Source organism: Aspergillus campestris (genome assembly GCF_002847485.1).
Source record: "Aspergillus campestris IBT 28561 chromosome Unknown P168scaffold_1, whole genome shotgun sequence".
NCBI lineage: Eukaryota > Fungi > Ascomycota > Eurotiomycetes > Eurotiales > Aspergillaceae > Aspergillus > Aspergillus campestris.
Genome location: NW_020194336.1, coordinates 3,969,254 through 3,990,970, shown reverse-complemented (window position 1 = coordinate 3,990,970; position 21,717 = coordinate 3,969,254). Strand labels below are relative to the sequence as shown.

At 53.6% G+C, this 21,717-nt stretch overlaps 7 protein-coding genes across 7 annotated transcripts; 3 read left to right on the top strand and 4 right to left on the bottom strand.

Moving 5' to 3' along the window:
• Nucleotides 1-616: 616 nt before the first annotated feature.
• Nucleotides 617-6,452, bottom strand: P168DRAFT_30706 (uncharacterized protein). The gene is made up of 2 exons (XM_024839078.1): nt 6,194-6,452; nt 617-6,059 (listed from the first exon to the last, which is right to left on the bottom strand). The coding sequence occupies exon 2, from the start codon at nt 5,984-5,986 to the stop codon at nt 776-778; it is 5,211 nt and encodes a 1,736-aa protein (XP_024697684.1). The 5' UTR covers nt 5,987-6,059; nt 6,194-6,452; the 3' UTR covers nt 617-775.
• Nucleotides 6,453-7,517: 1,065 nt separating this feature from the next.
• Nucleotides 7,518-8,389, bottom strand: P168DRAFT_315125 (EXPERA domain-containing protein; the record flags this gene model as incomplete). Its single annotated transcript, XM_024839868.1, has 4 exons — nt 7,518-7,600; nt 7,653-7,887; nt 7,958-8,121; nt 8,182-8,389. 4 exons carry the CDS (start codon nt 8,387-8,389, stop codon nt 7,518-7,520), a joined length of 690 nt encoding a protein of 229 aa, XP_024697683.1.
• A 335-nt stretch (nt 8,390-8,724) lies between these two features.
• On the top strand, nt 8,725-10,951 carry P168DRAFT_294814 (uncharacterized protein; the record flags this gene model as incomplete). The annotated part of the gene is made up of 6 exons (XM_024837977.1): nt 8,725-8,843; nt 8,922-8,956; nt 9,022-9,091; nt 9,148-9,315; nt 9,377-9,735; nt 9,792-10,951. 6 exons carry the CDS (start codon nt 8,725-8,727, stop codon nt 10,949-10,951), a joined length of 1,911 nt encoding a protein of 636 aa, XP_024697682.1.
• Nucleotides 10,952-11,862: 911 nt separating this feature from the next.
• P168DRAFT_287157 (uncharacterized protein) lies at nt 11,863-14,167 on the bottom strand. The gene is made up of 2 exons (XM_024836514.1): nt 13,161-14,167; nt 11,863-13,101 (listed from the first exon to the last, which is right to left on the bottom strand). Exons 1-2 carry the CDS (start codon nt 14,004-14,006, stop codon nt 11,965-11,967), a joined length of 1,983 nt encoding a protein of 660 aa, XP_024697681.1. The 5' UTR covers nt 14,007-14,167; the 3' UTR covers nt 11,863-11,964.
• A 230-nt stretch (nt 14,168-14,397) lies between these two features.
• Nucleotides 14,398-16,256, top strand: P168DRAFT_324115 (misato family protein). The gene is made up of 5 exons (XM_024840785.1): nt 14,398-14,519; nt 14,580-14,779; nt 14,875-15,313; nt 15,368-15,912; nt 15,967-16,256. The coding sequence occupies exons 1-5, from the start codon at nt 14,448-14,450 to the stop codon at nt 16,226-16,228; spliced, it is 1,518 nt and encodes a 505-aa protein (XP_024697680.1). The 5' UTR covers nt 14,398-14,447; the 3' UTR covers nt 16,229-16,256.
• A 193-nt stretch (nt 16,257-16,449) lies between these two features.
• Nucleotides 16,450-20,073, top strand: P168DRAFT_263490 (Hsp70 family protein). The gene is made up of 2 exons (XM_024834803.1): nt 16,450-16,524; nt 16,606-20,073. The coding sequence occupies exon 2, from the start codon at nt 16,697-16,699 to the stop codon at nt 19,676-19,678; it is 2,982 nt and encodes a 993-aa protein (XP_024697679.1). The 5' UTR covers nt 16,450-16,524; nt 16,606-16,696; the 3' UTR covers nt 19,679-20,073.
• Nucleotides 20,074-20,166: 93 nt separating this feature from the next.
• P168DRAFT_287154 (uncharacterized protein) lies at nt 20,167-21,424 on the bottom strand. Its single transcript, XM_024836513.1, has one exon. The coding sequence runs from the start codon at nt 21,243-21,245 to the stop codon at nt 20,442-20,444; it is 804 nt and encodes a 267-aa protein (XP_024697678.1). The 5' UTR covers nt 21,246-21,424; the 3' UTR covers nt 20,167-20,441.
• Between the last annotated feature and the right edge of the window lie 293 nt (nt 21,425-21,717).

The following is a 21,717-nucleotide window of genomic DNA, read 5'->3' as shown; positions in this document are numbered from 1 at the left end:
CGTTGGTGTTGTTGTTGCTGCTGCGGCTGGTCTGGTTATTGTGCATTCTCTACGTGCGTTAGGATGATGATCATATATTTTTGCGTTAGGTATACATACATATCTAGTTAGACTTAGACTTGAGGATTTACATACAGCATACATACAGCACGCATACATACAAAGACACTATCTGTGTATGACTCTAGATATGACAGATTGATGGATAAACAATCACACACCATAGATAGATAATGCCCGAGTACCGGATATCAATTTCTACGTAGGTAGGTAAGTAAATACTTAAGTACTATCATGCGAAACTACAAAGAACACACAGCCAGCATGGATTGATTGAGTTAAATCATTTATTTCGTCCATTCATTTCATTGGAACATGAAACAGTAAGTAGTCGTACACGTATACACATGGAAACATCACATAGCATCAATATTGACATCAACATCAACATAAGGTAGTGGTTCAAACTCAGTGGAAATGGAAAGTGTGAGCAAGCAAGGAAGCAAGGGAATTTGAAGTGAGAGACATACGAATCAGATATGATCGTGTAGGAGTGTGATGATAGATAGATAAGTAAAGACTGGGGAGGAGGGGGGCAAAGAGCAATTCTAGCAGACACGAATATCAAAATAACTGGCTTGGGTATGAGTATGCAGAACAAATGAACAGAACATCTTTCAGAAATTCTCAACAAGTAAAAAGAAAATGGAAATGAAAGAACAAATGTGGGAAAAAAGCAACTCCAACCATCAAAATGCAACCACAAAAGCAGAAGTTAATACCTCAACTTCCCCACCAACCCAAAAGTATAAGCCGCCTCCGCCTCACTCTTCATCTGAATCATATATATCTTAGTAACGCCGCTCGTGACGCCCCCCTTCTTCGGCATCGCGCCGTTTTCGTTCTCCGCCCGCATCGACACCGCGATGCCTGTGCGGGCCACGCGCTCGAAGGAGCTCTCGCCTAGACATGCGTCTAGGAGGACTTCGTTGCGTGTCTTGCCCCGGATAAGGATGCGTTTTTCGAGCTCGATGCCGCGCTGGGGGGACATTGCTCCTGAGGCTGGGGGGCTGTCGCCGCTCTCGTCGGGGCCTGTTGTCGCTGTGGCGGCGCCGTCGCTGTGTCGGCTTGCTGCTGTGTCGGGTCGGCGCGGGGGTGCTGGGGTAGCCGGCATGATGGTCAATCGGGCGGCGCCCATGTCGCGCCACTTGGACTGCGACTCGCGCATGTATAGGCGGATCTTGGCGTTGGACAGGCCGATGCCGTCTACGCCCTTGATGGCTGCGGCGATGCGGCCGATGCCGGAGTGTGGGTCTGAGCCCGAGCCGGCGGAGCTTGAGTATAGGCTGTCTTCGCGCTGCCCGCTTCGGGAGGTTATGCTTGATCGGGCGATGCTGAACATTTTGCTGCCGGCGCCGAAGCGCTTGAGCGCCGAGAACGCGCTGCTCATTGTTCCGACGCTGCTGTCGGAGTTGTCGGCGAGGGACCGTGGGGAGGTCGATGCTCGGTAGCTGCGGCGTCGGCGGGGCCAGCCGAAGAGTCCGCCTGTTTTGTTTGGGCGTTCCATTGGGACGGGCTGGTCGGCGAAGGGTCCGCGGGCGTTTTGCAGGGCGATGTAGGTTGGGTTGTTGATGCGCGCGTGGTTGATGAGGCCGTATAGGACTTCGCATTCGTCGGCGTTCCGGGAGCGGAACATGATGTTGTTGCTCCAGTTGATTTTGGAGCGTGGGGTGGGAGGGGACCGGATGCTGATGTCGATTGCCGTGCCACGGCGGATGGGTACCAGCGGCGTCAGCTCGAGGGCGATTATTGGGCGCCATTGCTTGGAGGGTGTGCCGTCGTAGTCCTCTGGGGGCGCGGCGCTCAATTCATATGCCTCGATCAATCCAGGACTGACAAGGATTTTACAGTCGTCTGATAGCAGACTCTCCCATGATCCTTTGTCCGACCAGGCATATACCGATGCAAGCGTGCTGGAGGACTTGCTGGGCTGCGGAGGGACAGATCTATACCCGCCCTGAGAGATGGGGTTCGAAGGAGAGATGGAGCTGGAGGCAGACGTGACGACCGAGCCCTGCACAGTCGATTTAGAGTCTTCAATTGTCCGTGTTGGGGATGATGCCATATCATCGTCAGAGTCATCTGAAGTATCCGATCCGGAATAGTCCGAGTCCGAGTACATATCATATCGCCGAACAGTCGATGTATCCGAGTCGGAATACGAGTCGGACGCCGTGGATGGCTCATATTCGTGTTTGAGGGGTGAGGATCCCCGGCGCCTGCCGTGGATTGTACTGGGGCTGAGGACGGGGGTGTTCGGGAGACTTGATCCGATGGAACTTGGCGAACGGGAATGCGAGGGAGGTGGAGGCGGTTCATCGTCATTGCACTGGTCAGAGTCCGAGTTCGAGTTCGAACGGGAATGAGTCTTGGCCCGCGATGGGCTGGATAAGGTAGAAGTATCGACGGGAGGGTAATCCTCCTCTTCATCAGACTCGGAGGGTAGTGATTGGGGAAGATAAGTCTGGCTGCTGTTCTGTCGGAGCTTCGGGATAAGAGGGAGATTCATCGAGGGAACAGAGGAAACTCGAGGAGAGTCTTGATCGGAGAGCTCGTTCGCCGGGGTTACGGGAGGGACCTGCGCTTTGGGAACCTTCTCACGGGGTGTCTCTGGAGCCTTGTCGGTGCGTTTCAGATCACCATGCTCTCGAGTAGGGGTTGACGGAGGATCTTCTTGTCCTGCGCGAGGCTCTTTCGGTGTGCTTGGGCTTGCTGGTGAGTTTTCTCCATAACGTGAAATCCTCTTGGCCTTGGACCGCTTAAGGCCAGTAGACCCCTTATCATCGGCATTACCAACTTTGCGAGGATCCCGGGCGTGCAGGATAGACGACTGCGGCGAGGCTTTCGCCGGAGACTCTTTTGTTGGGCTAGTCATATCCGAATCCCGAGTAATGGCGGTGTTCAAAGACAGTCGCGATTCTGTGGCCAAGGAAGACTCAATAGTGCTCGGATCAGATAACTGCTCTCTTGGCGAAGAACGGCGTAAGGTACGGGACGTCGCCCTCTCCCCGATCGGGACGTCTGCGCTGGTAGGGCTCGGGGGCATCTTGGGGACGGGGACACTGTCGGTGTTGGTTAGAGTCTGCGCCCGTTGTCTATGTTTCGCCCGCTCAATGAAGCTCTGGCTTCGCGAGACAGTAGGCGGCTTAGGTTCCATCCCCAGCATCTGAACCCATTCAAACCCAACCTCATCCTCCTCAATGCGAAGCAAGAGAATCTCCTGCCATGGTGTCTGCTGTCCAGGATCACTACGCAACATGACCACAATCTCCCCTTTCACATCGCCGTTGCGGGCAGACACATATGCGAGCTCTATGGGAGGAAAGAGGAGCCATCGATCCGCGTGATCGATCTCACAGACAAGCAGGTCACCTCCCAGGGCGTTGCCAGCGCCATTGTCTCTCAATAGCAGCTCCGCTCGACAATCTATGACCTGGCCAGAGGAGTGGTATACGGAGAGATTGAAGAAGTCTCTAGCCCTGACGCGTCGGTCCTTTCTAACGTTCACACCAGCCAACGGCCCTAGTGTGGCAGGGTCGCGAGCGCGAGTTGGGTCGACGTGCGCAGCAGATTCATCCTCGAGCCTTGCGCGCTCTTCCCGTGCGCGGCGCCGCGCTTCTGTGACGAGCTCCTGGAATACCATTGCCGTTTCCTCTGCCTTTGCGGACGGCTGAAGGATGTTGATTCCTTTGAATGTCTTTGCCAGGTATTTGAGGCGAACGAGAGGCCGTTTCAGCAGATATGCGACGTCGACCTTCTCCCCGTTGCTGTCGACCACGTCTCCGTTCTCATCTCTTGCCATTCCTTCATCGAGGCTCTTGGTCTCTGCATCGTTTGAGGCCTCTTCTTCTTCCAGCGGAGCCAAGTTCACAATGACATCCTTGAAACCCAACCTCCAAGCCTTGAGGTATACCTTGTAGACTCGCTGCGCTCCGGTCGCCCAATTCAGCAATGCCTCCGCATCCTCCCTGGGTACTCGCTTATGCAGTGATTTTAAGCGCTCAATGGCAACCCCCATATCAACGATCGGTTGGCTAAAGTTCGCTTCATCCTGCGGGTCGATGGAAGGGCGGAAGAGACCAGCGGCGATAGCCGAGTCGGATTTTGAAAGAACCGATGTCAGAAGCACGGGAATGACACCCCCGACTAATGTCTTGAGCTCGCGCATATATTTCGTCTCGTCCGCCGAAAGCTCCTTCAAGATATCGGGTACCGTCGCATTGGCAATGCGACTTTTGTTGGTTCGGATGCTCCGGGCAGATCGGATGCTCCCACTCCTACCAGTGGGAGCGGAAAGAACCGATATCAAGTCATCGTGGGTGGTGAGACGTCTTTGCAGCTGAGAGATGATCGACGGGAGTGAATCTGGATCAAATCTGTCCCTTTCTTCTTCGTCGTCCTCCTTCTGAGTCGAATTCGAGGTTCGTCTATTTGGCACAACCCCGGGTGGCGGTTCTCGCGACTTCCCAGTAGTACCAGTGCTTATTGACTCCACCGAAACGATTGTCGACAGTCGGTGCGGTCCTGTGGCCGGAAAGGGCTTTTTGCGGCAGAGAGGAACGGGCGCATTGTTTCCAGATACCTCCGAGCCTTCCGATAGAGTTCCTATCTCCGAAAGTTCCTCCTTGTTATCATCCACTCGAGTGAGCTCTTCTACAATGGAAGATGCCCGACTGTGTCTGTAGTCGCCTGATCGCTTCCCGCTGGCAGCTGAAGCAGTGTCCTCGATCGACTTCGCCGGCTCATCCAGTAACGACTCACCCCTACTTCGTACTCGTCGTTTTCGCGTGCTCCTCCGCCGATGATGGGCTTGGGGCGGCCGGTCGGAAACCCGGTCACGGTCTTCCTCCTGTTTGAGAGGCTGCTTGGGTCTGGTCCTGGTGTTCAACGGCGCAGGAATCTCCACCCCCGGTTCCATCTCGTTGTCCATGAAGGGATCCGGGGTGTCCGAGAGCCACGCCTCGATCTTGGTGCCCCGGGTCGGGGTAGGCTTCGGCGGTTCCGGTTTTGGGGCGGATTCCGGCCGTCCAAACATCTTCCTCGATTCATCCAGCATGTGCCCAAATATGCCATTCTTCGGGGGTTTCGGAGCCTCGCGACTTTCGCGGCCCTTCGGCGCCGGAGGCGCGCCCCTTGCCCGTCGCTTGGATAGTTCCGAAAAATCGGCGTCACTGGCCGCCCATTCCGAGTCGTATTCCATGCCAGCGTCCTTCTTCCCGGCGCTCTCGGAGGGTTCTGACTTGGCGCCCGTGTGCGGCCGGTCAGCCGTGCGCGGGCGCGAGCCTGACCGCGAGGACCCATTGTGAGAAAACGCCCCCTCCTTCAGAGCCTTGCTGTCCAGCCGCGCCTCCACGTCTCGCGGTGCTCGCGATTTCCGCCGCTCGCGGGCTACTGACTCGGAGACCGTGCTCGCTCTCTCCCTTGTTCTCTCCCTGCTGCGCGACCGCAGATCACGAGCGGTATCCACCGTCTTGTCGTGATTTTTCCGTCCTCGCGGCGAGGTCTGCATCCCATCGTTGGTCGTGTACTCGGAGATGCGCTTGGGAGGCGCTAACTTGGGGGTGGCGCCGGTGTTGATGGAGGAGATCGAACTGCGATTCAGCTTCCAGTGCTCGTCGCTCACGAGTCGTTTTCGCGGGGCACTCTTGCTTCGTTTATGCGTCTTGGTATCATTTCCCGGTTTAGAACTGGACTCCACCGCGGAGTTCTCGTCATCTTCGTAGTAGACCACCTCGTCGGCCGTGATTACCCCACCCCCTTGCTGTTGCCACTTGCGAATCTTGGAGCGGACGGAATTGGTGTCATGGACCCCCAGCGGCTCACCGATATCCAGCGGTTTCAGCTTGGTCGGGGACGGGGAGGATTTGGCAGCAGCCCCTCCTCCCCCGCGGTTGGAGGGACGATGTGGTGTTGCAGGAGACGGCATCGATACCTGCGATCGAGAGATTCTGTTTAGTATGGTGTTGGGAGACTGCAGCCAGCGTCCAGACTATGGGCTGCTGGAGAGGGGAAAAGTATGAGCGATGTATTGTTTCTTTGTTGGGGCACGACGTCACCGGGAGCGCCTTGTTTGTTTATGCGGAGTGGATGAGGGGAAGATCGATTGATCGGTGGGTCGTAACCAAGCACTTACCACAGTTTACAGCATATCCTAGGTTCCTCGACTGCTGTGCTGGAGGGGATATGCTCAGGAATGTCGCAAGAAATCAACACACCAAGGAGCGATGTCAAGAGGAAGGAAATGGAGGGGAGGGGACTAAACAATGACTTGGCGATGATCCGCAGGAACAGGCGGTCAAATAGCCTGCAGAAAATAAATAAAAAGAAAAAAAACACGATAGACAGAAAAGAAGAGGAAGAAGAACAAGAAGTGGAATCACCAGGCTTGGGGTTCCCACTCGTTTTGACTGAAAGATGCCAATGATCCAGTTGATCAGCCTCAGCTCAAGTGGCAGAGTCAGGTGGGAGAGGAGTCATCCCCAATGCGATCACAAGCACCACCGAGATTATTGAATGACCGCCAGGAGTCTGATGATTCTTGTCTTTCTTCTGTCTCTGTCTCCCACTTGTTATCTCTCTGCCGTGGTTGAATTTCTGCCCGGCGCATCCACAGTTAGGTTGACTGGAGTTGGTCTATACCAAGTGACTTCCTACCATTGGTAAAGCACAGGCTGCCGGGGAAACCAAGACGATCAGCAAGATCCGTCGGTCGCCCAAATGGTTCTCATTTGCTTGGCCGATCCACGGGATTTATCTTATTGGACATTTCCCATCCACTGGGATAAATTGCTTGGAGTTGCTGGCTAGATCGCGACCGACTGAGTCTTATTTCTTGTTTCGATTGTTGTTGTTGTTGTTTTTGACTTGCTGTGGTGGTCATAACACCCGCTGACTACTGTGCATAACGTACAACCATCCTCTTTATAATGTGAAGGCTTGACGGAATCAATGCTTGATCTCCTCGACGATATCTCCACATCGCAACTGGTCGCACTCCTTGATCGAGTTTTGACTTGTTCTATTTTAAGACAGCACGGACGGCACGGACACGCCACTCCAACACCCCCCGACAGCAATAGTTCATGTACTCGGAAAAGTCTGCCACACCACCTGCGTCCCCTTCATTTACTTTGTCAAACCAGCCTCCGTCGAGGCGTCGGGTTCCCGTATCATGGGTAAATGACAACGGTAATGCATTTCTCGTCCATATCCCCGACGGAAATCGGGAGACGCCCGTGTCTCAAAGGCCAGCCAGTCCACATCTCCCACTCGTTGTCGACCCACGTCACGGAGTGGGCCAGACGAGGCAATCCACACCCAACCGCCGTTGCAGAGCAATTAGGCAGTGCAACAATCGTCTATTCTAAACTTATTAAATAACACTATCCTTCCAGAGATGTGCATCATCTTGACATCAAGAAGTTTCACAGGGCGATAACCATGATGGATTGGAAACGTCATTGGGATTTACGTTCCCTCGACAGCTCCGTCAGTCTCTTGGAGGCGTTCGACACCGCCCTCACGCTCTGCACAAAGTAATCTAGAAAGCCGATTAGCAGCGATCGTGGTAAAAGACCCCCCGAAAGACCTACAAAGCGGAATGACGATCCATATGAAGTTCATCAGGAAATAGTACACCCAGAAATAGTAGGGCTCTGGCCGAGAATACGGACGATCATGGGCGTAGTGGTCGAAGAGGCTAGTCGCATAGTACAACGAATCTCCGTAGAGATGCGCCATACAAGCCGTCAGCTGCAGCGGATGCCGCAGTGAACTGCGCGAAAAGATGCTATACGCTACCCAGAGGCACAGCGGGCCCCAGAGGAGCTGGGGGTTCTGGGTCAGTCCCGACGCTCTTGTTTCATTTACATTCACATGGGCTCGAGGCAAAACATACCACGGTCATGGTCTCCATACACAGAACCAAGGTGTCCGAGGTGAGATATCGCGAATCGGACAAGGCATACTCTTTCCACAACTGACCGATGAGGTCTTGGGCAGATGCCATGCGATCATGATTGAGCATGAAGTACCCTTCAAAGACGCAATGGATGGCTCCGGCTGATGGATTTCCGGCATCAGTTTGCGATGGCAATACCATAGACTATCAGGAATACTAACAAAGTACAAACCACAAAATTGCTAACCGGTCTGCATTATTCAAACTGGGCCTTGCTATCGTGACCAGCGTAAACGTGGTTCCCAGTAAACTCATGGCGACAAAGCTTGCGGCACCAAGGAGTTTAAAGATCGTGGCTTCATTAGCCACATACCCCTTGATTTGCGCATCTAGCGGGTAATACGGATGTGAAATGCCATCAAGAGACATGTTCCTTTTTTAAACAATATATAACAATGAAATTGTGGAACTGCGAGTGGATAGTTCCAGATCGATCTCTGGGGAGAAATAACAAATGTATGGAATCGGAGTATCCGTCAATACCTTAAATATCAGGGATAGAGACTAACCCAGTCTAGCTAGTGTCCATTCCTCAGGCAGACACCACTCGACTCCTCACTCCTCAGGCACACCTGTCTCGGCCAAGCGCAAGTTGACGACAGCTTCTCCATCCTCCCTCTAAATGCCGTCACGACTGTGATCCACTCTCTCCTCCGATCACTCTATGGAGGCTCCAATCTTCTATCTTGTATAGCTTTACTGCAATGGCTCACGGACCCTTCAGAAGAAGGCCCCTGGGGCTTGACCTACCCCGCCCGTCGTCGGTTGAGTCGCCGCCTGGCGTTGCGGCGCTCTTCGTCATCCGCTTCGATATCAAAGCTGGGTAAGTCCATGCAGTTGATGCTTCCCCCAATGGTGGTCTTTTGTTGCGATAGTTTGGCTGACTGTTGTTCGTGTGTAGCTATGTGATATCTTGGAAGCGTACCCTCCCCGGTGGTAAGTCGCACGTACAGAATGCCGGTATACTGGTGGCCGGGAGACTAATGGAGTTGGTTGCATAGTTGACGTCGAAGGGGCTGTCGAGTACAAATCGCTCCCGTCGGGCCTACATAATGTCTCGGAAGATCTAGTGTATGTTGAACAGGATTATGAGTCTAGTCTAGGAGCTGACTGGTCTTCTCGCGCAGCTATTTCATCCACGAACAGTATGCCGGCATCAGCGCATTTGTCAACCAACCGGCCGAGGAGGCTGAACGGAATGCGAAGATGTTTGCCATCGGAGTCTTGGTTCCGTTGAGCTCGGGGAGATTAGGGAAGAGCTGGCGACATGTCCCCAAGCTCAAGGAGCTGGCCCGGTGAGCCCCGACTCCTGAGGAATCACATGCGGACCAAGCTGATATGGAGATGCGTTCTTAGACAATACGCGGACGACATGTCGAAAACACAGCCACTATCGGATTACTGGGAAGCCAATGAACTCCGCGGGGGAGACTCTCCGGCCCAACAACCCGAATCCCCATTGGAATCGCCTCTAAGCCTCCGGTTAAGGGCGCATGGAGACCGGTCGGAGAATGCGCATCGCAGCCGTGCATTCAGTGACGCCATTGTGTTGGAATCGCCCAGGCCGGCCCTGACGCCTTTCCATCCAGCTTCTTCGCTCCCCGATTTTCTCGATGCCTTTGGCCCTCTCGTGTTTCCCTTGTATAGAGCAGCGCTACTCCGCAAAAGAATTCTGTTCATGGCGGAGGCGCCCGTCAATATACCCTGTAACTATGGTACGGCTGTCCTGTCCGGGATCGCAATTGCAAATCGTCAGCTAACGCAGCACCAGTGTATGATTTGTCTTTATTAGCATCGCTTCCTAATTCCATCCTCCCACTACTCCCACCGGCCGGTACTCCGCCTCCACGGCCGCGCCCTCTCTTCAACGTTGGCATCCACGACATCCCATACCTCTCTTCCTTCGTGGGCAAGACACCCAACTCCGACCGCGACGCTGCGTGGATCGCATGCAGTACAGACAGTGTCCTGACAATGAAGTCCGACCTGTTTGACGTTCTGGTCACATTGCCCGGGCCCCATACCCAACACGCCGCCGAAAAGACCTTCCCCCAAATCTCCATCTTGCCAACGCCCACTGCACGACACAACACGCCTCAGGCCATCGAATTGCGAGCGACCCAACGCGACGCAAGACGCTACCTCACTCTCCGTCGAGCCATCCACCATTTCTCTCGGGACGAGAGTCGCCAGTCCGAAGAAGGCGAGGGCTACGATGACGAATCAGACGCCGCGTCGACATTCTCCTCCAGCCCCGTCGTCGAGCCTCTCTCCTGGACCCGACTAGCCTACACCTCCTTCATCTGGTGGGCGTCCGCAGGCGAAAAACGCGACGGCCTAACAGAAGAGGAAGAAGAAGAGCGCCGACTCGAGCAAGACACCCGCCTGCTCGCCAGCGTCGACAATCTCCCCAGCCCGCCCTCGGGCTCCGCCGGCCGCCGGAGCATCCAACCCGCTGAGGCCACGCGAGAACCGCCCGAGATCGCCCTCGTCGCCTACTTCCGCCGTCTGACTACCCAGATCTTCGTCACTCTGTCCGACGTAGTCGCCCGTCAAGACAGCAACAACGATCCCGATGACGACGTCGCAAGCGACGCCGACTCCGCCTCCTATCGCGACAACCCAGACGAGGAGCCCGACGCATTAGCCAGACAGCCCACCCATGATAGCATGGATGACAACAACCACAACAGCAACGACGACGACAACGACAACGACAACGCCCCCCTCCTACCACCCCAGGACAACAACAATAACAACCCCGACGACGACCCCGTCACCATCACAACAGAGGACATGACCGAAATGGGCCTAGACGTATGGAGCGGCGCAGACCGCATCTTCGTCGAGCAGCTCGTCCGCACCTGGTGGAACCGCCCGGCGTATATCGACAGCGCCAGGATCCGGTGCTGCGGTGTTTCAATCTTGTAGATAACATATGTCTGACTGTCGCCTTTCCGCCTTCTTTCTTTCATTTATTTGTCAAGTGGTGTGCATTTAGTTCGTATCTAAATGGCGGGGATATATCAATGATATATCCGTTTCGTTTCCTTCTGTCCCTTTTCATTTTCATCATTCGTCTGTTGGTCTATCGGGTGTGGCAGGGCTTTTTTTCGCTTCTTATTGTTTGTATACTGGGCGGACACATCACAATTATAGGGTGATTTACATATTTCTTAAAACTCTCCGTGTTGTGAACACTTTTCCATATCACTTTTAGTAGTAGTAGTAGTAGTAGTAGTAGTAGTAGTAGTAGTAGTAGTAGTAGTAGCAGCAGTTGTGGTGGTGATGGTGATGGTGATGGTGGTTGCACCATGACAACTAAGATCTCCTCCAACACCAAGCCCTCCTGAAACAACCTACCCCAAATAAACTAAACCATTAAAGTCAATGTAGATGAATTCTATGAAAAAAAGGTATAAAAAAAGGATCGAAGATATATGTACAGCGAAATCAACTCTCAACTAACAAAGGAAAATTCCATTAGCAGGATCAAAAAAGAGCGTCAAAACTGCATACGAACAGAATATGCGAGCGAGATTGGAAGTAAAAGAATGCGAAGTATTAAATGGATCAATACCTAGATAGATAGATAGATTTGTCCATGGTGACAAATTGGGGGAAAGGAAGTAAAATGAAGAATGCATCAAGCATAATTAACAGAAACTTGGAATAAGATGGAAAGAAAGAAATGAGAAAAGACAAAACGCGTAGAATATGCAGATGATACCACCATAAACAAAAACATATATATACCAAACACCCCCCGGAAATAACGCCTCATTGCTTGGAGCATCAGGGGTATCTATCATCATAAGGAGTAGGCGGCCCAGATGGTTTCTTTTTTTCTTTTTTTTTTTTTTTTTTTTTTTTTTGAGCCAGGCCATTCCGTTGAGGTCGTATAGCGAGCATGAGAACGTGAGAGAAAAGAAATAGAAGAGACACTACTTATGGTGCATCCGGATCGGTGCACTCATATCCCGGCGGCGTCTGATGTCCTCTCTTGGGTCTGAATTCTGAACTCCCGGTATCCGTCGAGCACCGCGGATCGGAGTGATTCCCATGCCGCCGGATCGAAAGGTGCTTTCACTGGCGCTGACGGACCTTGGCATGCTGTTGCTGCTGTTGCTGCTGGTGCTGGCGCTGTTGCTGCTGTTGCTATTGTTGAGGTTTGTGCGGCTCCTGCGCGCCTTGATCTGGGCGAGTGCGTTTTCCCGGTTGATTGGCATCTGCGCTGGGGGGTCATCAAGGCGCAAGGGAATTTTTCTAAGGTTTTGATGGCTCTCGACATGCTGAGAGGGGTTCAACTGTGGCGGCGGTACAGGGTCAAACGGGACGTCGATAATGGCTGGTGTGGGAGAGCCAGGAGGTGACGCTTCGGTTTGAGAAATCTCAGGCGGCGTGTCTTGTCTGGCGTTTTGGACTTTCGCCAGAGGGCTTCCCGGTAGGCGTTGTTCCTGGGCGGCGGCAGCGAGTCGCACTGGGGATGGTATGGTATGGAAGGTCCCCGTCTCAGGTGAAAACGTGATCAAGGGCTCTCCGGGCTCGTCGTCATCATCGCTTTGCTCGTCCGTCTGAGCGGGCTCAGGCTCTTCAACAATCTCATCGGGACTGGACGAACGGCTGGTGTTCTTAGGCTCGGCAAGCATGCGATGCTCGTTGAATTCTTGCGTAAGTTCAATGAGTTGCAGGGGGTTGGGCTTCTGGGCTTGAGCGGTGTTTGTGTTAGATGAGTTCTTCGGGGTGCGGTTTGGCGAAGAGCCTCTGTCGAACAGTTGGGGCTGCGCTTCTTCGGGCAATCGCGAGTTCGCATTCTTGGATGGCCGCGGGGTTTCCTTTGTATCTTCGATCGTCTCCGAAATATGCGGCGTGTTGGAGTTCTCGATGCTTTGGTTGACTCTGGCCTCCTTTTCCGCGTGCTCCAGCAAGCGACAGGTGCATCGCTTGAAATGGCACTCTAGTTTCAAGAATTCGATCATGTCTTCGGCATCGGATCTCAGTCGCTGCTCCATCTGAAGAGCGCTTTCCAGTTGATTGACCATTTCCGAACGCGCATCGTACAGGAAAATATCCTGGTCTTCCTTGACAGCTGTGATATCCGACAATCTTGGTCGCTTCGGGGGGTGGGCGTCGCATCGACGGTATCATGGGATTGGTTGGTCATTGGCGAGGCGGCTGGTCCATCGGCCGGTCGCTTAGGCCTCCGTGGCGTGGGCGTCGCGAACATGGCGAGATCCCCCTCCGCCAGCGACATTCTCCCGACGTTATCTTGGTGCATCTCGTGGGCCTGGGCTTGCAGATTCTCGGAGTGGTTGTTCGTTTCGGCCGACCGCAGGCGTTCCTTGAGCGTTTCCAGCTCTTCCGTCAAGCCCGCGAGTGTGTATGCCCGCTCAAAGGCTTCTTGTCTAGCTTGCTCCTTCGCGCTGCGCTCATGGTGAAGCTCATCCCTGAGTACTCGAGATTCCGTCTTGGCATGCTTCAGCTCCTCTTGTGTCTTGACTAGCGTTGAACCGGCGCGGAAAGCTTCTTTCCGCGCTTTTCGGATTTCCTTTTCGAAAATGCTTCTCTCGTTGGCCTGGCGCTCCTTGGTCGTGTGCAGCTCTTCCAGCAATGACTCGAGTCTTTCGCTTATCCGACGCTCACGGGATTGGGCCTCGGACAGTTGAGAAGAGACATGAGCCAAGGAGGATTCCGCTTCCTCACGGCCCAAAATGGCGCGCTGTAGCGCCGCTGTATTCGCTGCCGATGTCTGGGCTGCGCTTGCCGGACTGCCGTTGCGGGTGAGGCCGTTGAGATAGGCGACTTTAGCTTGCACGTCAGACATCCCTCTGCTCTTCCGTTGCGTAGCCCTGAGTTCCGGGTAGATCGGCGAGCCTGATCCTGGTTGTTGATTCATCCGTTCGGGCGATAGGGGGTTGAGGGCTTTGGACGGGCTCTTAGATGGGCTCTTCGAGGGGCTCGATCTCGCGCTAGATGGAGAATCCATCGCGCCAGGTGGTGCTATGATAATGTTCTAAGTTAGTAGAATCAGGTTGGTGTTGATGTCGTCAGGCGAGCATGGTAGACAATCTAGATGGATGAAATAGGAAGGGTGGGACGACCGGTTCGTTGTTCATCGACCGTTGTGGAGATGTTTTTCTTTCTCGGCACTCTGGCGTTGTTGATCCCTAATCAGTGACGCAGGCAACAAACACCTGTTGGCCTCGCGTCGAAGGGTCAGGTGACCGTTGCCCTGGACGACAGCGCTAGTCCGCATCGGGTCGACATCTCACGTGTCTGTCGCACCGCGCTAGACCCGATCAGGCCAGGTCAAAAACGTGGGGGCCTGAGGTGTCACTGCCGGGCTTTCTGCGCTGTGATGCCATTGATGCCAGTACCAGGTCGTCATCAATTCCCCAGATCTATCCATCCAGTCGGATATTGAAGTATGCGTGAGATTATTACACTCCAACTAGGCCAGCGTGCCAACTACCTGGCGACGCATTTTTGGAATCTTCAGGTATATCGTCTTTTTCTCCAGTCCCGCCTCGTTCTCACGTGGCACTAACATGCGGAACAGGAATCATATTTCACCTACGATGAAGAAGAGTCCCCTGTGGACCATGATGTTTTATTCCGATCTGGGACTGGAGCTGATGGCTCTGAAACCTATACGCCCAGGACCCTGATCTATGATTTAAAAGGTGCTTTCGGGACGCTTCGAAAGTATAACGCACTCTATCAATTAAGCGAAGATGTAAACCCCGGGCAAGGTTTATGGTAAGCGACCAGGTGCGATCCTTTACCACCAACTGGATCGCAGCAATCAGTAGTCTCGAGGGCTGGGGTATCTGCAGGTGCTAACATGTATGCAGGGATGGAAGAGAGATCATACAACAGCAACCGTCTATCCCTCAAAGTGATTACCAGAAGAACCTAGACGCAGGGCTTCCTGCCCCGCCACTGTCCGCCGAGACAGTCCGGTACTGGTCTGATTACAATAGACTCTTCTACCATCCCCGTTCAATTCTTCAACTGAATGACTATGAGCTGAACTCCAAGGTCATGCCTTTCGAAGATTGGGAAATGGGAGAAGAGCTGTTCAATAATATTGACAAAGAGCATGACCTGCTGGACCGGGATGTACGGCCATTTGCCGAGGAATGTGACCAGATGCGTGGGCTGCAGATCTTCGCAGGATCCGACGATGCGTGGGGCGGTTTCACGGCTAAGTATGTGGATAGGCTGAGGGACGAATATGGCAAGAAGGCAATGTGGGTGTGGGCTATCGAAGATGGTGCCCAGGTCGACCGAGTAAGTACTATCTGATCGATGTCTGTTCGTCTAGTACTGATACTTTGCGCACAGCAAGCTCGAAACAAGCGGGACATCAACAAAGCCCGCTCTCTACATTCGATCGCACCCCAGTCGTCCCTATACACGCCCATCATTGACCCTCCGAGTCGCCTTCCAGGGTCCATCCATCTTAATCACAGGTCACAGTGGTACACGTCTGCACTGATTAGCTGCGCTCTGGAAAGCGTCACCCTCCCTACCCGCCTGCGTGCATACCACGCCTTTGAGGCGTCTCTAGCGGGAGATGATAGCAGCCATAATATTTTCGAGCTCCAGTCCACGATAATCCAAAATCAAGACAAGTATCGCCAACAGCACCCTGTTTCTGCAGGCGTGTCTGAAGACACGGATGATCGGGGGTCACATCCCGCAGAGGCCCAGACCAAGTTTGACATAGATTTCACTTACGATGGTTTCGAAGGCGAAAGACCCCATGTGTTCAATCAACTACTTGTCATGCGTGGCATTGAGAGCCCAGAGGACGAGTCTCCTTCTTACGAAGACACCGGCCTTCAGCGGAAGAAGCGCCACTATGACTCACAGCCAATGTTCCAAAGGTAGGTTGCCCGCGCATGCTAGGTATCTGTGGGTTACTAATTCGTGATGTGTAGCTTCGACACGCCATTGAAACTCCCCATTTTGGACAGCTTCCCCCAGGACATGTTCCGAGAAGCACCACCTGACCGCAAACTCGGTGTCCTTACCGGGTTGACGACTTCCTCACGCACCGCGGAGAAGATCAAGTTGATGGAAACCGTTGCGCGACGGATCATCAGCATCGACGAGCGCGAGACCATTATCAACGGGCTGGGGGAGATTCGGGAGACATATGAGACGGGATGGATGAGTGGCTCTGATTCTGACGATGAGTAACTGTTACAAACCAATAGTAATAGAGGAGTACAGATTTCCAGTACTACGTAGTAGATATATGTACTCCGTACCAGTAGTGGGGATAAATCCGGCCGATCTACGGAGTGATCCGCAACAAACCATGCAAACAGGCCCGCCCAACGTGTCCTCTCCGGTTCGCCGCTCCATCTCGGCCTTTCATCTGCATTCTCTCAGTCACCAACTCTTCTCATTATTCATATTCTATGCTTACTGCCAGGTGGCCACTATCCCAGTGCCTGGTGTCATACTCGATGGCTTTTTGTACCTGATTTTCTGTATGTCTCCTTCTTGAACCCTATATTTTCAATCCCCTGCCGCCATCTGCACCTATCCAGCCAACTGACTTGACTGCATAGCTTATCACATTACGTCGTTGTCCCTGGATTGGATTGCGATCTCAATCCTTGACAATCCAGTCAACTTTTGACTGATTAATACTCATTAAAGATGGCTTCTGCCCGCCAACGGACACGAGGGATTACCTCGTCTCCGATTCTCTCGCTCCTCGTCCTACCGTTCCTCCTGTTTTTCATCGCATTTCCCGCCCCGGCAGCTGCTGCTGGATCCGCAGTCCTCGGTGTCGATGTCGGAACAGAATATCTGAAGGCGACGCTGGTCAAACCCGGAATTCCCCTCGAGATCGTTCTGACGAAGGATTCCAAACGCAAGGAATCCGCCGCGATCGCCTTCAAGCCCACCGGAGACAATGCGCCTTTCCCCGAGAGATTCTACGGCGGTGATGCACTGTCACTCGCGGCACGATACCCGGATGATGTTTACGTGAATCTGAAACCCCTGCTAGGAATACCGTTCAATGGTGGGGAGGAAGAGATGGTCAAGACATACCACGACCGGTTTCCCGCATTGCGACTCGAGAACATTCCCGAGCGAGGCAGCGTCGGACTTCGGAGCAACCGCCTTGGAGAGGCCGAAAAGGAGGACGCTTTCCTTGTTGAAGAGATCCTAGCTATGCAACTGAAACAGGTCAAGGCCAACGCCGACGTTATGGCCGGCCAGGGCTCCGATATCAAGGATGTCGTTATCACGTACCCCGCATACTACACTGCTGAGGAGAAGAGGAGTCTGCAATTGGCCGCTGAATTGGCCGGGTTGCATGTCGACGCGCTCATTAGCGAGGGTCTGGCGGTTGGCTTGAATTATGCCACCAGCCGCACATTCCCTATGGTTTCGGACGGACTCCAGCCCGAGTACCATGTGGTTTACGACATGGGCGCCGGCTCCACCACCGCCAGTCTCCTTCGCTTCCAGAGCCGCCAGGTGAAAGATGTTGGAAAGTTCAACAAGACCATCCACGAGGTGAACGTTTTGGGACTCGGCTGGGATAAGACGCTTGGTGGAGACGGCTTGAACGACCTCATCGTCCAGGACATGATCGCGAACCTGGTCGAGGACAAAAAACTGAAGGATAAGGTTTCTGTCGCGGACGTTCGAGGACACGGCAAGACGATGGCCCGACTCTGGAAGGACGCGGAGAAAGCTCGCCAGGTTCTGAGCGCCAATACCGAGACCGGAGCTAGCTTCGAAAGCCTGTATGATGAAGATGTCAACTTCAAGTATCGTATCTCGCGCTCGCGATTTGAGGAGCTTGCTGGTCAGCACATCGAGAGAGTGAGCAAGCCGTTGGAACAAGCTCTGGAGAACGCCAACCTGAAGTTGAGCGACATCGATTCCATCGTCCTGCATGGTGGCTCGATCCGTACGCCGTTTGTGCAGAAGGAATTGGAACGATTCTGCGGAGGATCCGGCAAGCTGAGAACCAGTGTCAATGCCGATGAGGCCGCTGTCTTTGGTGCCGCCTTCAAGGGAGCGTCGCTCAGCCCTAGCTTCCGCGTCAAGGACATCCGGGCAACCGATGTTGCTGGTTACCCCGTTGTACTGAAGTGGCTCTCGGACTCCAAGGAGCGCCAGCAGAAATTGTTCACCCCGACTTCGCAAGTCGGTCCCGAGAAGCAACTGACAGTGAAGAACTTGGACGACTTTGAGTTCAGTTTCTATCAGCAGGTTTCCACGGACGGCGGTGTAACGGACATTCCCGTCCTTGGTGTACAGACGAACAACCTCACTGCCTCCGTGGCCAAGCTGAAGGAAAGCTTTGGCTGCGTTCCGGCTAACATTACTACCAAGTTCTCCATTCAGCTCAGCCCTGTCAATGGACTTTCCCAGGTTGCCGGTGGCTCTGTGAGCTGCGAAGTCGAAGACACCAAGCAGGGCGGTGTTGTCGAGGGCGTAAAGGACTTCTTCGGCCTTGGCTCCAAGAAGGGCGAGCAGGTTCCCCTGGGCGAAGACGGGGAACCCAGCGAGTCAATCACCCTGGAATCCGAGGAACCTCAGGCTTCGACGAGCACATCTGCTGATGAAGCGGCCTCTACGGCTTCTGCCAAGGATAGCAAGAAGAGTGCGCCGCTTACCAAGGTGGAGAGCATCCCCATCAGCTTCACCTCTACGCCTCTCGGGACTCCTCGGCCGTCACCCGCCGAGCTCACCCGCATTCTCAGCCGTCTGGCAGCCTTTGATGCTTCGGACCGCGACCGCGTCCTGCGCGAAGAGGCTCTCAATGAGCTCGAAGCTTTCATGTACCGCAGTCGTGATCTGTCGGAGGACGAAGAATTCGTCAAGTTCCTCAAGGCCGACCAGCTGGCGGACCTCAAGGAGAAAGTAGCGGCTGCGAACGACTGGCTCTACGACGAGGGCTCCGATGCCAAGACCGCGGAATTCCAGTCGAGGCTCAAGGCCCTGAAGGCGATTGTGAACCCCGCGCTGAAGCGCAAGCAAGAGAGCTCGCAGCGTCCCGCACGCGTTGAGCTACTGCAAGACGTCCTGAAGAACGCCAAATCCGTGATCGACCTCATGGACAAGCAGATCAAGCAAGACGAAGACCTCCACTCGTCCAGCGTCGCCGCGTCGTCCACCGCTGAAGCCGAATCCTCCGAGTCCTCCTCTACCACCACCGCCAGCGAGTCAGCCTCGACCGCCGACCCTCTCGAGGACCTCGAAGCCGACCCCTACGCGACCACCTCCCAGTCCACGAAGACGACCACCACAACCACAACTGCGAAAGTCACGGGACCGAAATACTCCATCTTCCAGCCCTCGGACCTCACCACCCTGTCGAAGAGCTACGAGACCGCCAAGGCCTGGTTCGAAACCCAGCTCTCCGCCCAGGAGAACCTCGCCCCAACAGACGACCCCACCTTCAGCGTCGCCGAGATTGACTCCCGCCTCAAGGACCTGGAGCGCTCCATGAACCGCATCTACGAAAAGATGGGCGCCGCGGCCGCGCGCTCCCAAAAGGACCAGGGCAAGAAAAACGGCAAGAAGGAGCCCACCGCCGAGAAGGAGAAGGCGAAGGGGAAGGGAAAGGAGAAGGAAAAGAAGCCCAAGGATCCGAACCGCAAGGATGAGCTTTGATCTGATCGTGTTGTGTAAACCAATTTTTTTTATACAGCGCCGTCATAGTTTTTTGCTCATTCCTGCTTAACTCTTATCTATATCCTATCTATCTTGTTGACTGAATGATGTTGGGGGAGTTCGGATTCAGCGTTTCTTTTATAAAATCTTTTCTTTCTTTACCACGTTTTCTACCTTGTCTTTTTGTGTTTGTAATATTTGTTGATCATGTGGGTGGGAAGAGACATTGTACTATCGATATTTGGCTCCTTTTTCCTCCGTGTGATCTGATCTGATCTGATCTATCTTGCCCGTGCTTGGTTATCTATGTAAATTAATATCTACCTAGACCTGAATCTTTGAACGTCCGTCAATGCAGTGGCACATAGAAGAAGGGCGAGGTGTTCTCTGATGACAAGGGTAGTACTCCGTACTGGATAAATTATCTGACTCATTTTTTTTTTTTTTGAATCCATAATTTTGTTAACTAATCTATTTACATACATGCTGATTGATAACCGTGATAAACTTGATATACAAACCAGACCGTGATTGAACAAAGACATAGAAATGGGGTAAAAGAAAAAAAATGAAGAATGAAGACAGTCCGGGTATTTAACTAGGCAAGAGAAAGCGCAAACGAGAAGTAAGAAAAACAAGGGAAAATATATGTCAAGATAAACATGCACATGAAGAAGGTAATAGGGACGAGGGCATACAGCCGCTGGATCCAGCCCAGCAGATAGAATCCCAAGGAGACAGTCAAGTAGTAACGAAGAGGCAATCAAACACCACTCATTTGCACTTCGTACTCGCCCGCCCCAGAAACAAACTCCATATCAACCTCCTCGCGCCTGCGCAGAAAAGAAGGTTCCTCAAAGTCGTCCACGTCAACATCCATAGTACCCTGCTTCTGCGCGGCGACGAACCGACGACGCTGGCGTCCCAGCGTTGGAGCCAGGATCGTCCGTCCTGACACGGGCGCCTGGCCCATGTTCGTTGCCGTGGTGTTCATCCAAGGTTCACTCGGAGACCATTCGGCGTTTGTGTAATGCGAGGGGTCGTCCTCGTACTCGTCGGAGTCGAGGGTCCGTTTCTGGCCGGAGACCAGGGAGTCGACGGAGTCTTGGCTGCTGGGAGGGAGGGAGAAGGCGTCGCCGTCGTCGGTGATCAGCTCGTCGGTGTTCATTGTGCATGATGGGCGAGAGAAAGGGCCCACAGCGTCGTGGTGGTGGCCTGGTTTCGTCATCCCGCTGAAGGGGGCCAGTTCGGTGGTGTGGGGGCCTGAGACTGGGTGTTGGGTCTCCGGGGCGGCGAACATCATTGAGTGGCCGGGGGTCTTGGTCTTGTATCCTTCTGCGACGGACTTGCGGACGCGCATGCCGACGGAGAGGAGCGAGGATTGGACTTTGGCGGAGACGATGGGGGTCGGGGAGTAGGTGGTTGCGGCGTAGTGGTTGTGGGAGAGATGCGGGGTGTCTGTTGGATTGGAGGTTGTGGAGAAGAAGGTGGTGATGGCTGGTTGGAAGCGTCTGCGTTTGGAGGTGGGGTCGTTGTGTTTGGGGTTGGTTGCGATGGAGGAAGGCATTGTGGATGAAGTTATCCGGGGATCCGGGTTATCGTTGATAAGGGGGATGTAAATCTCTGCCCCGCTCCAATGAGGAAGATAGTTGGAATACAAGGTAGAATGTGGAGATGGTTGAATTGTAAGACCTTCCAGTAAAGGGTTAGGAGGTATGCAAGGCGCAAGAGGAGTGGAGAGAAAAGAGAAGGGAGGATAAGGAGGAGAGAGACGTGACGGAGGAAGAAATGGAGGAAATGGAGGCTGGGGATTTGCCGGGACGCGTCGCGCCCCCGTGACGCGCTAAGGCACGCTCCCGTGACTTTCAATATGTCCTCTTTGGGATGGTTTAGGGCTTAGGGCTGTCTATCAGGTGATCGTAGTTCTAGGCCTGAGGTATACAGATTGTAGCTATCACTCGTCAGAACATGTAGAGCTCAATGACCTCCAAATCCATATGTAAGAAAGTATAAATAGCTAGATTAGTATTTAGAGCAAG

Bases quoted from the DNA above. Each gene is read 5' to 3' on its own strand.
- P168DRAFT_287157 (XM_024836514.1), bottom strand. From the start codon at position 14,006: ATGGATTCTCCATCTAGCGCGAGATCGAGCCCCTCGAAGAGCCCATCT. The intron at 13,102-13,160 runs GTCGATGCGACG...ACAGCTGTCAAG, and splicing joins CCAACCAATCCCATGATACC to GAAGACCAGGATATTTTCCT.
- P168DRAFT_30706 (XM_024839078.1), bottom strand. From the start codon at position 5,986: ATGCCGTCTCCTGCAACACCACATCGTCCCTCCAACCGCGGGGGAGGA.
- P168DRAFT_287154 (XM_024836513.1), bottom strand. From the start codon at position 21,245: ATGCCTTCCTCCATCGCAACCAACCCCAAACACAACGACCCCACCTCC.
- P168DRAFT_324115 (XM_024840785.1), top strand. From the start codon at position 14,448: ATGCGTGAGATTATTACACTCCAACTAGGCCAGCGTGCCAACTACCTG. The intron at 14,780-14,874 runs GTAAGCGACCAG...ACATGTATGCAG, and splicing joins AACCCCGGGCAAGGTTTATG to GGATGGAAGAGAGATCATAC. The intron at 15,314-15,367 runs GTAAGTACTATC...CTTTGCGCACAG, and splicing joins ATGGTGCCCAGGTCGACCGA to CAAGCTCGAAACAAGCGGGA.
- P168DRAFT_263490 (XM_024834803.1), top strand. From the start codon at position 16,697: ATGGCTTCTGCCCGCCAACGGACACGAGGGATTACCTCGTCTCCGATT.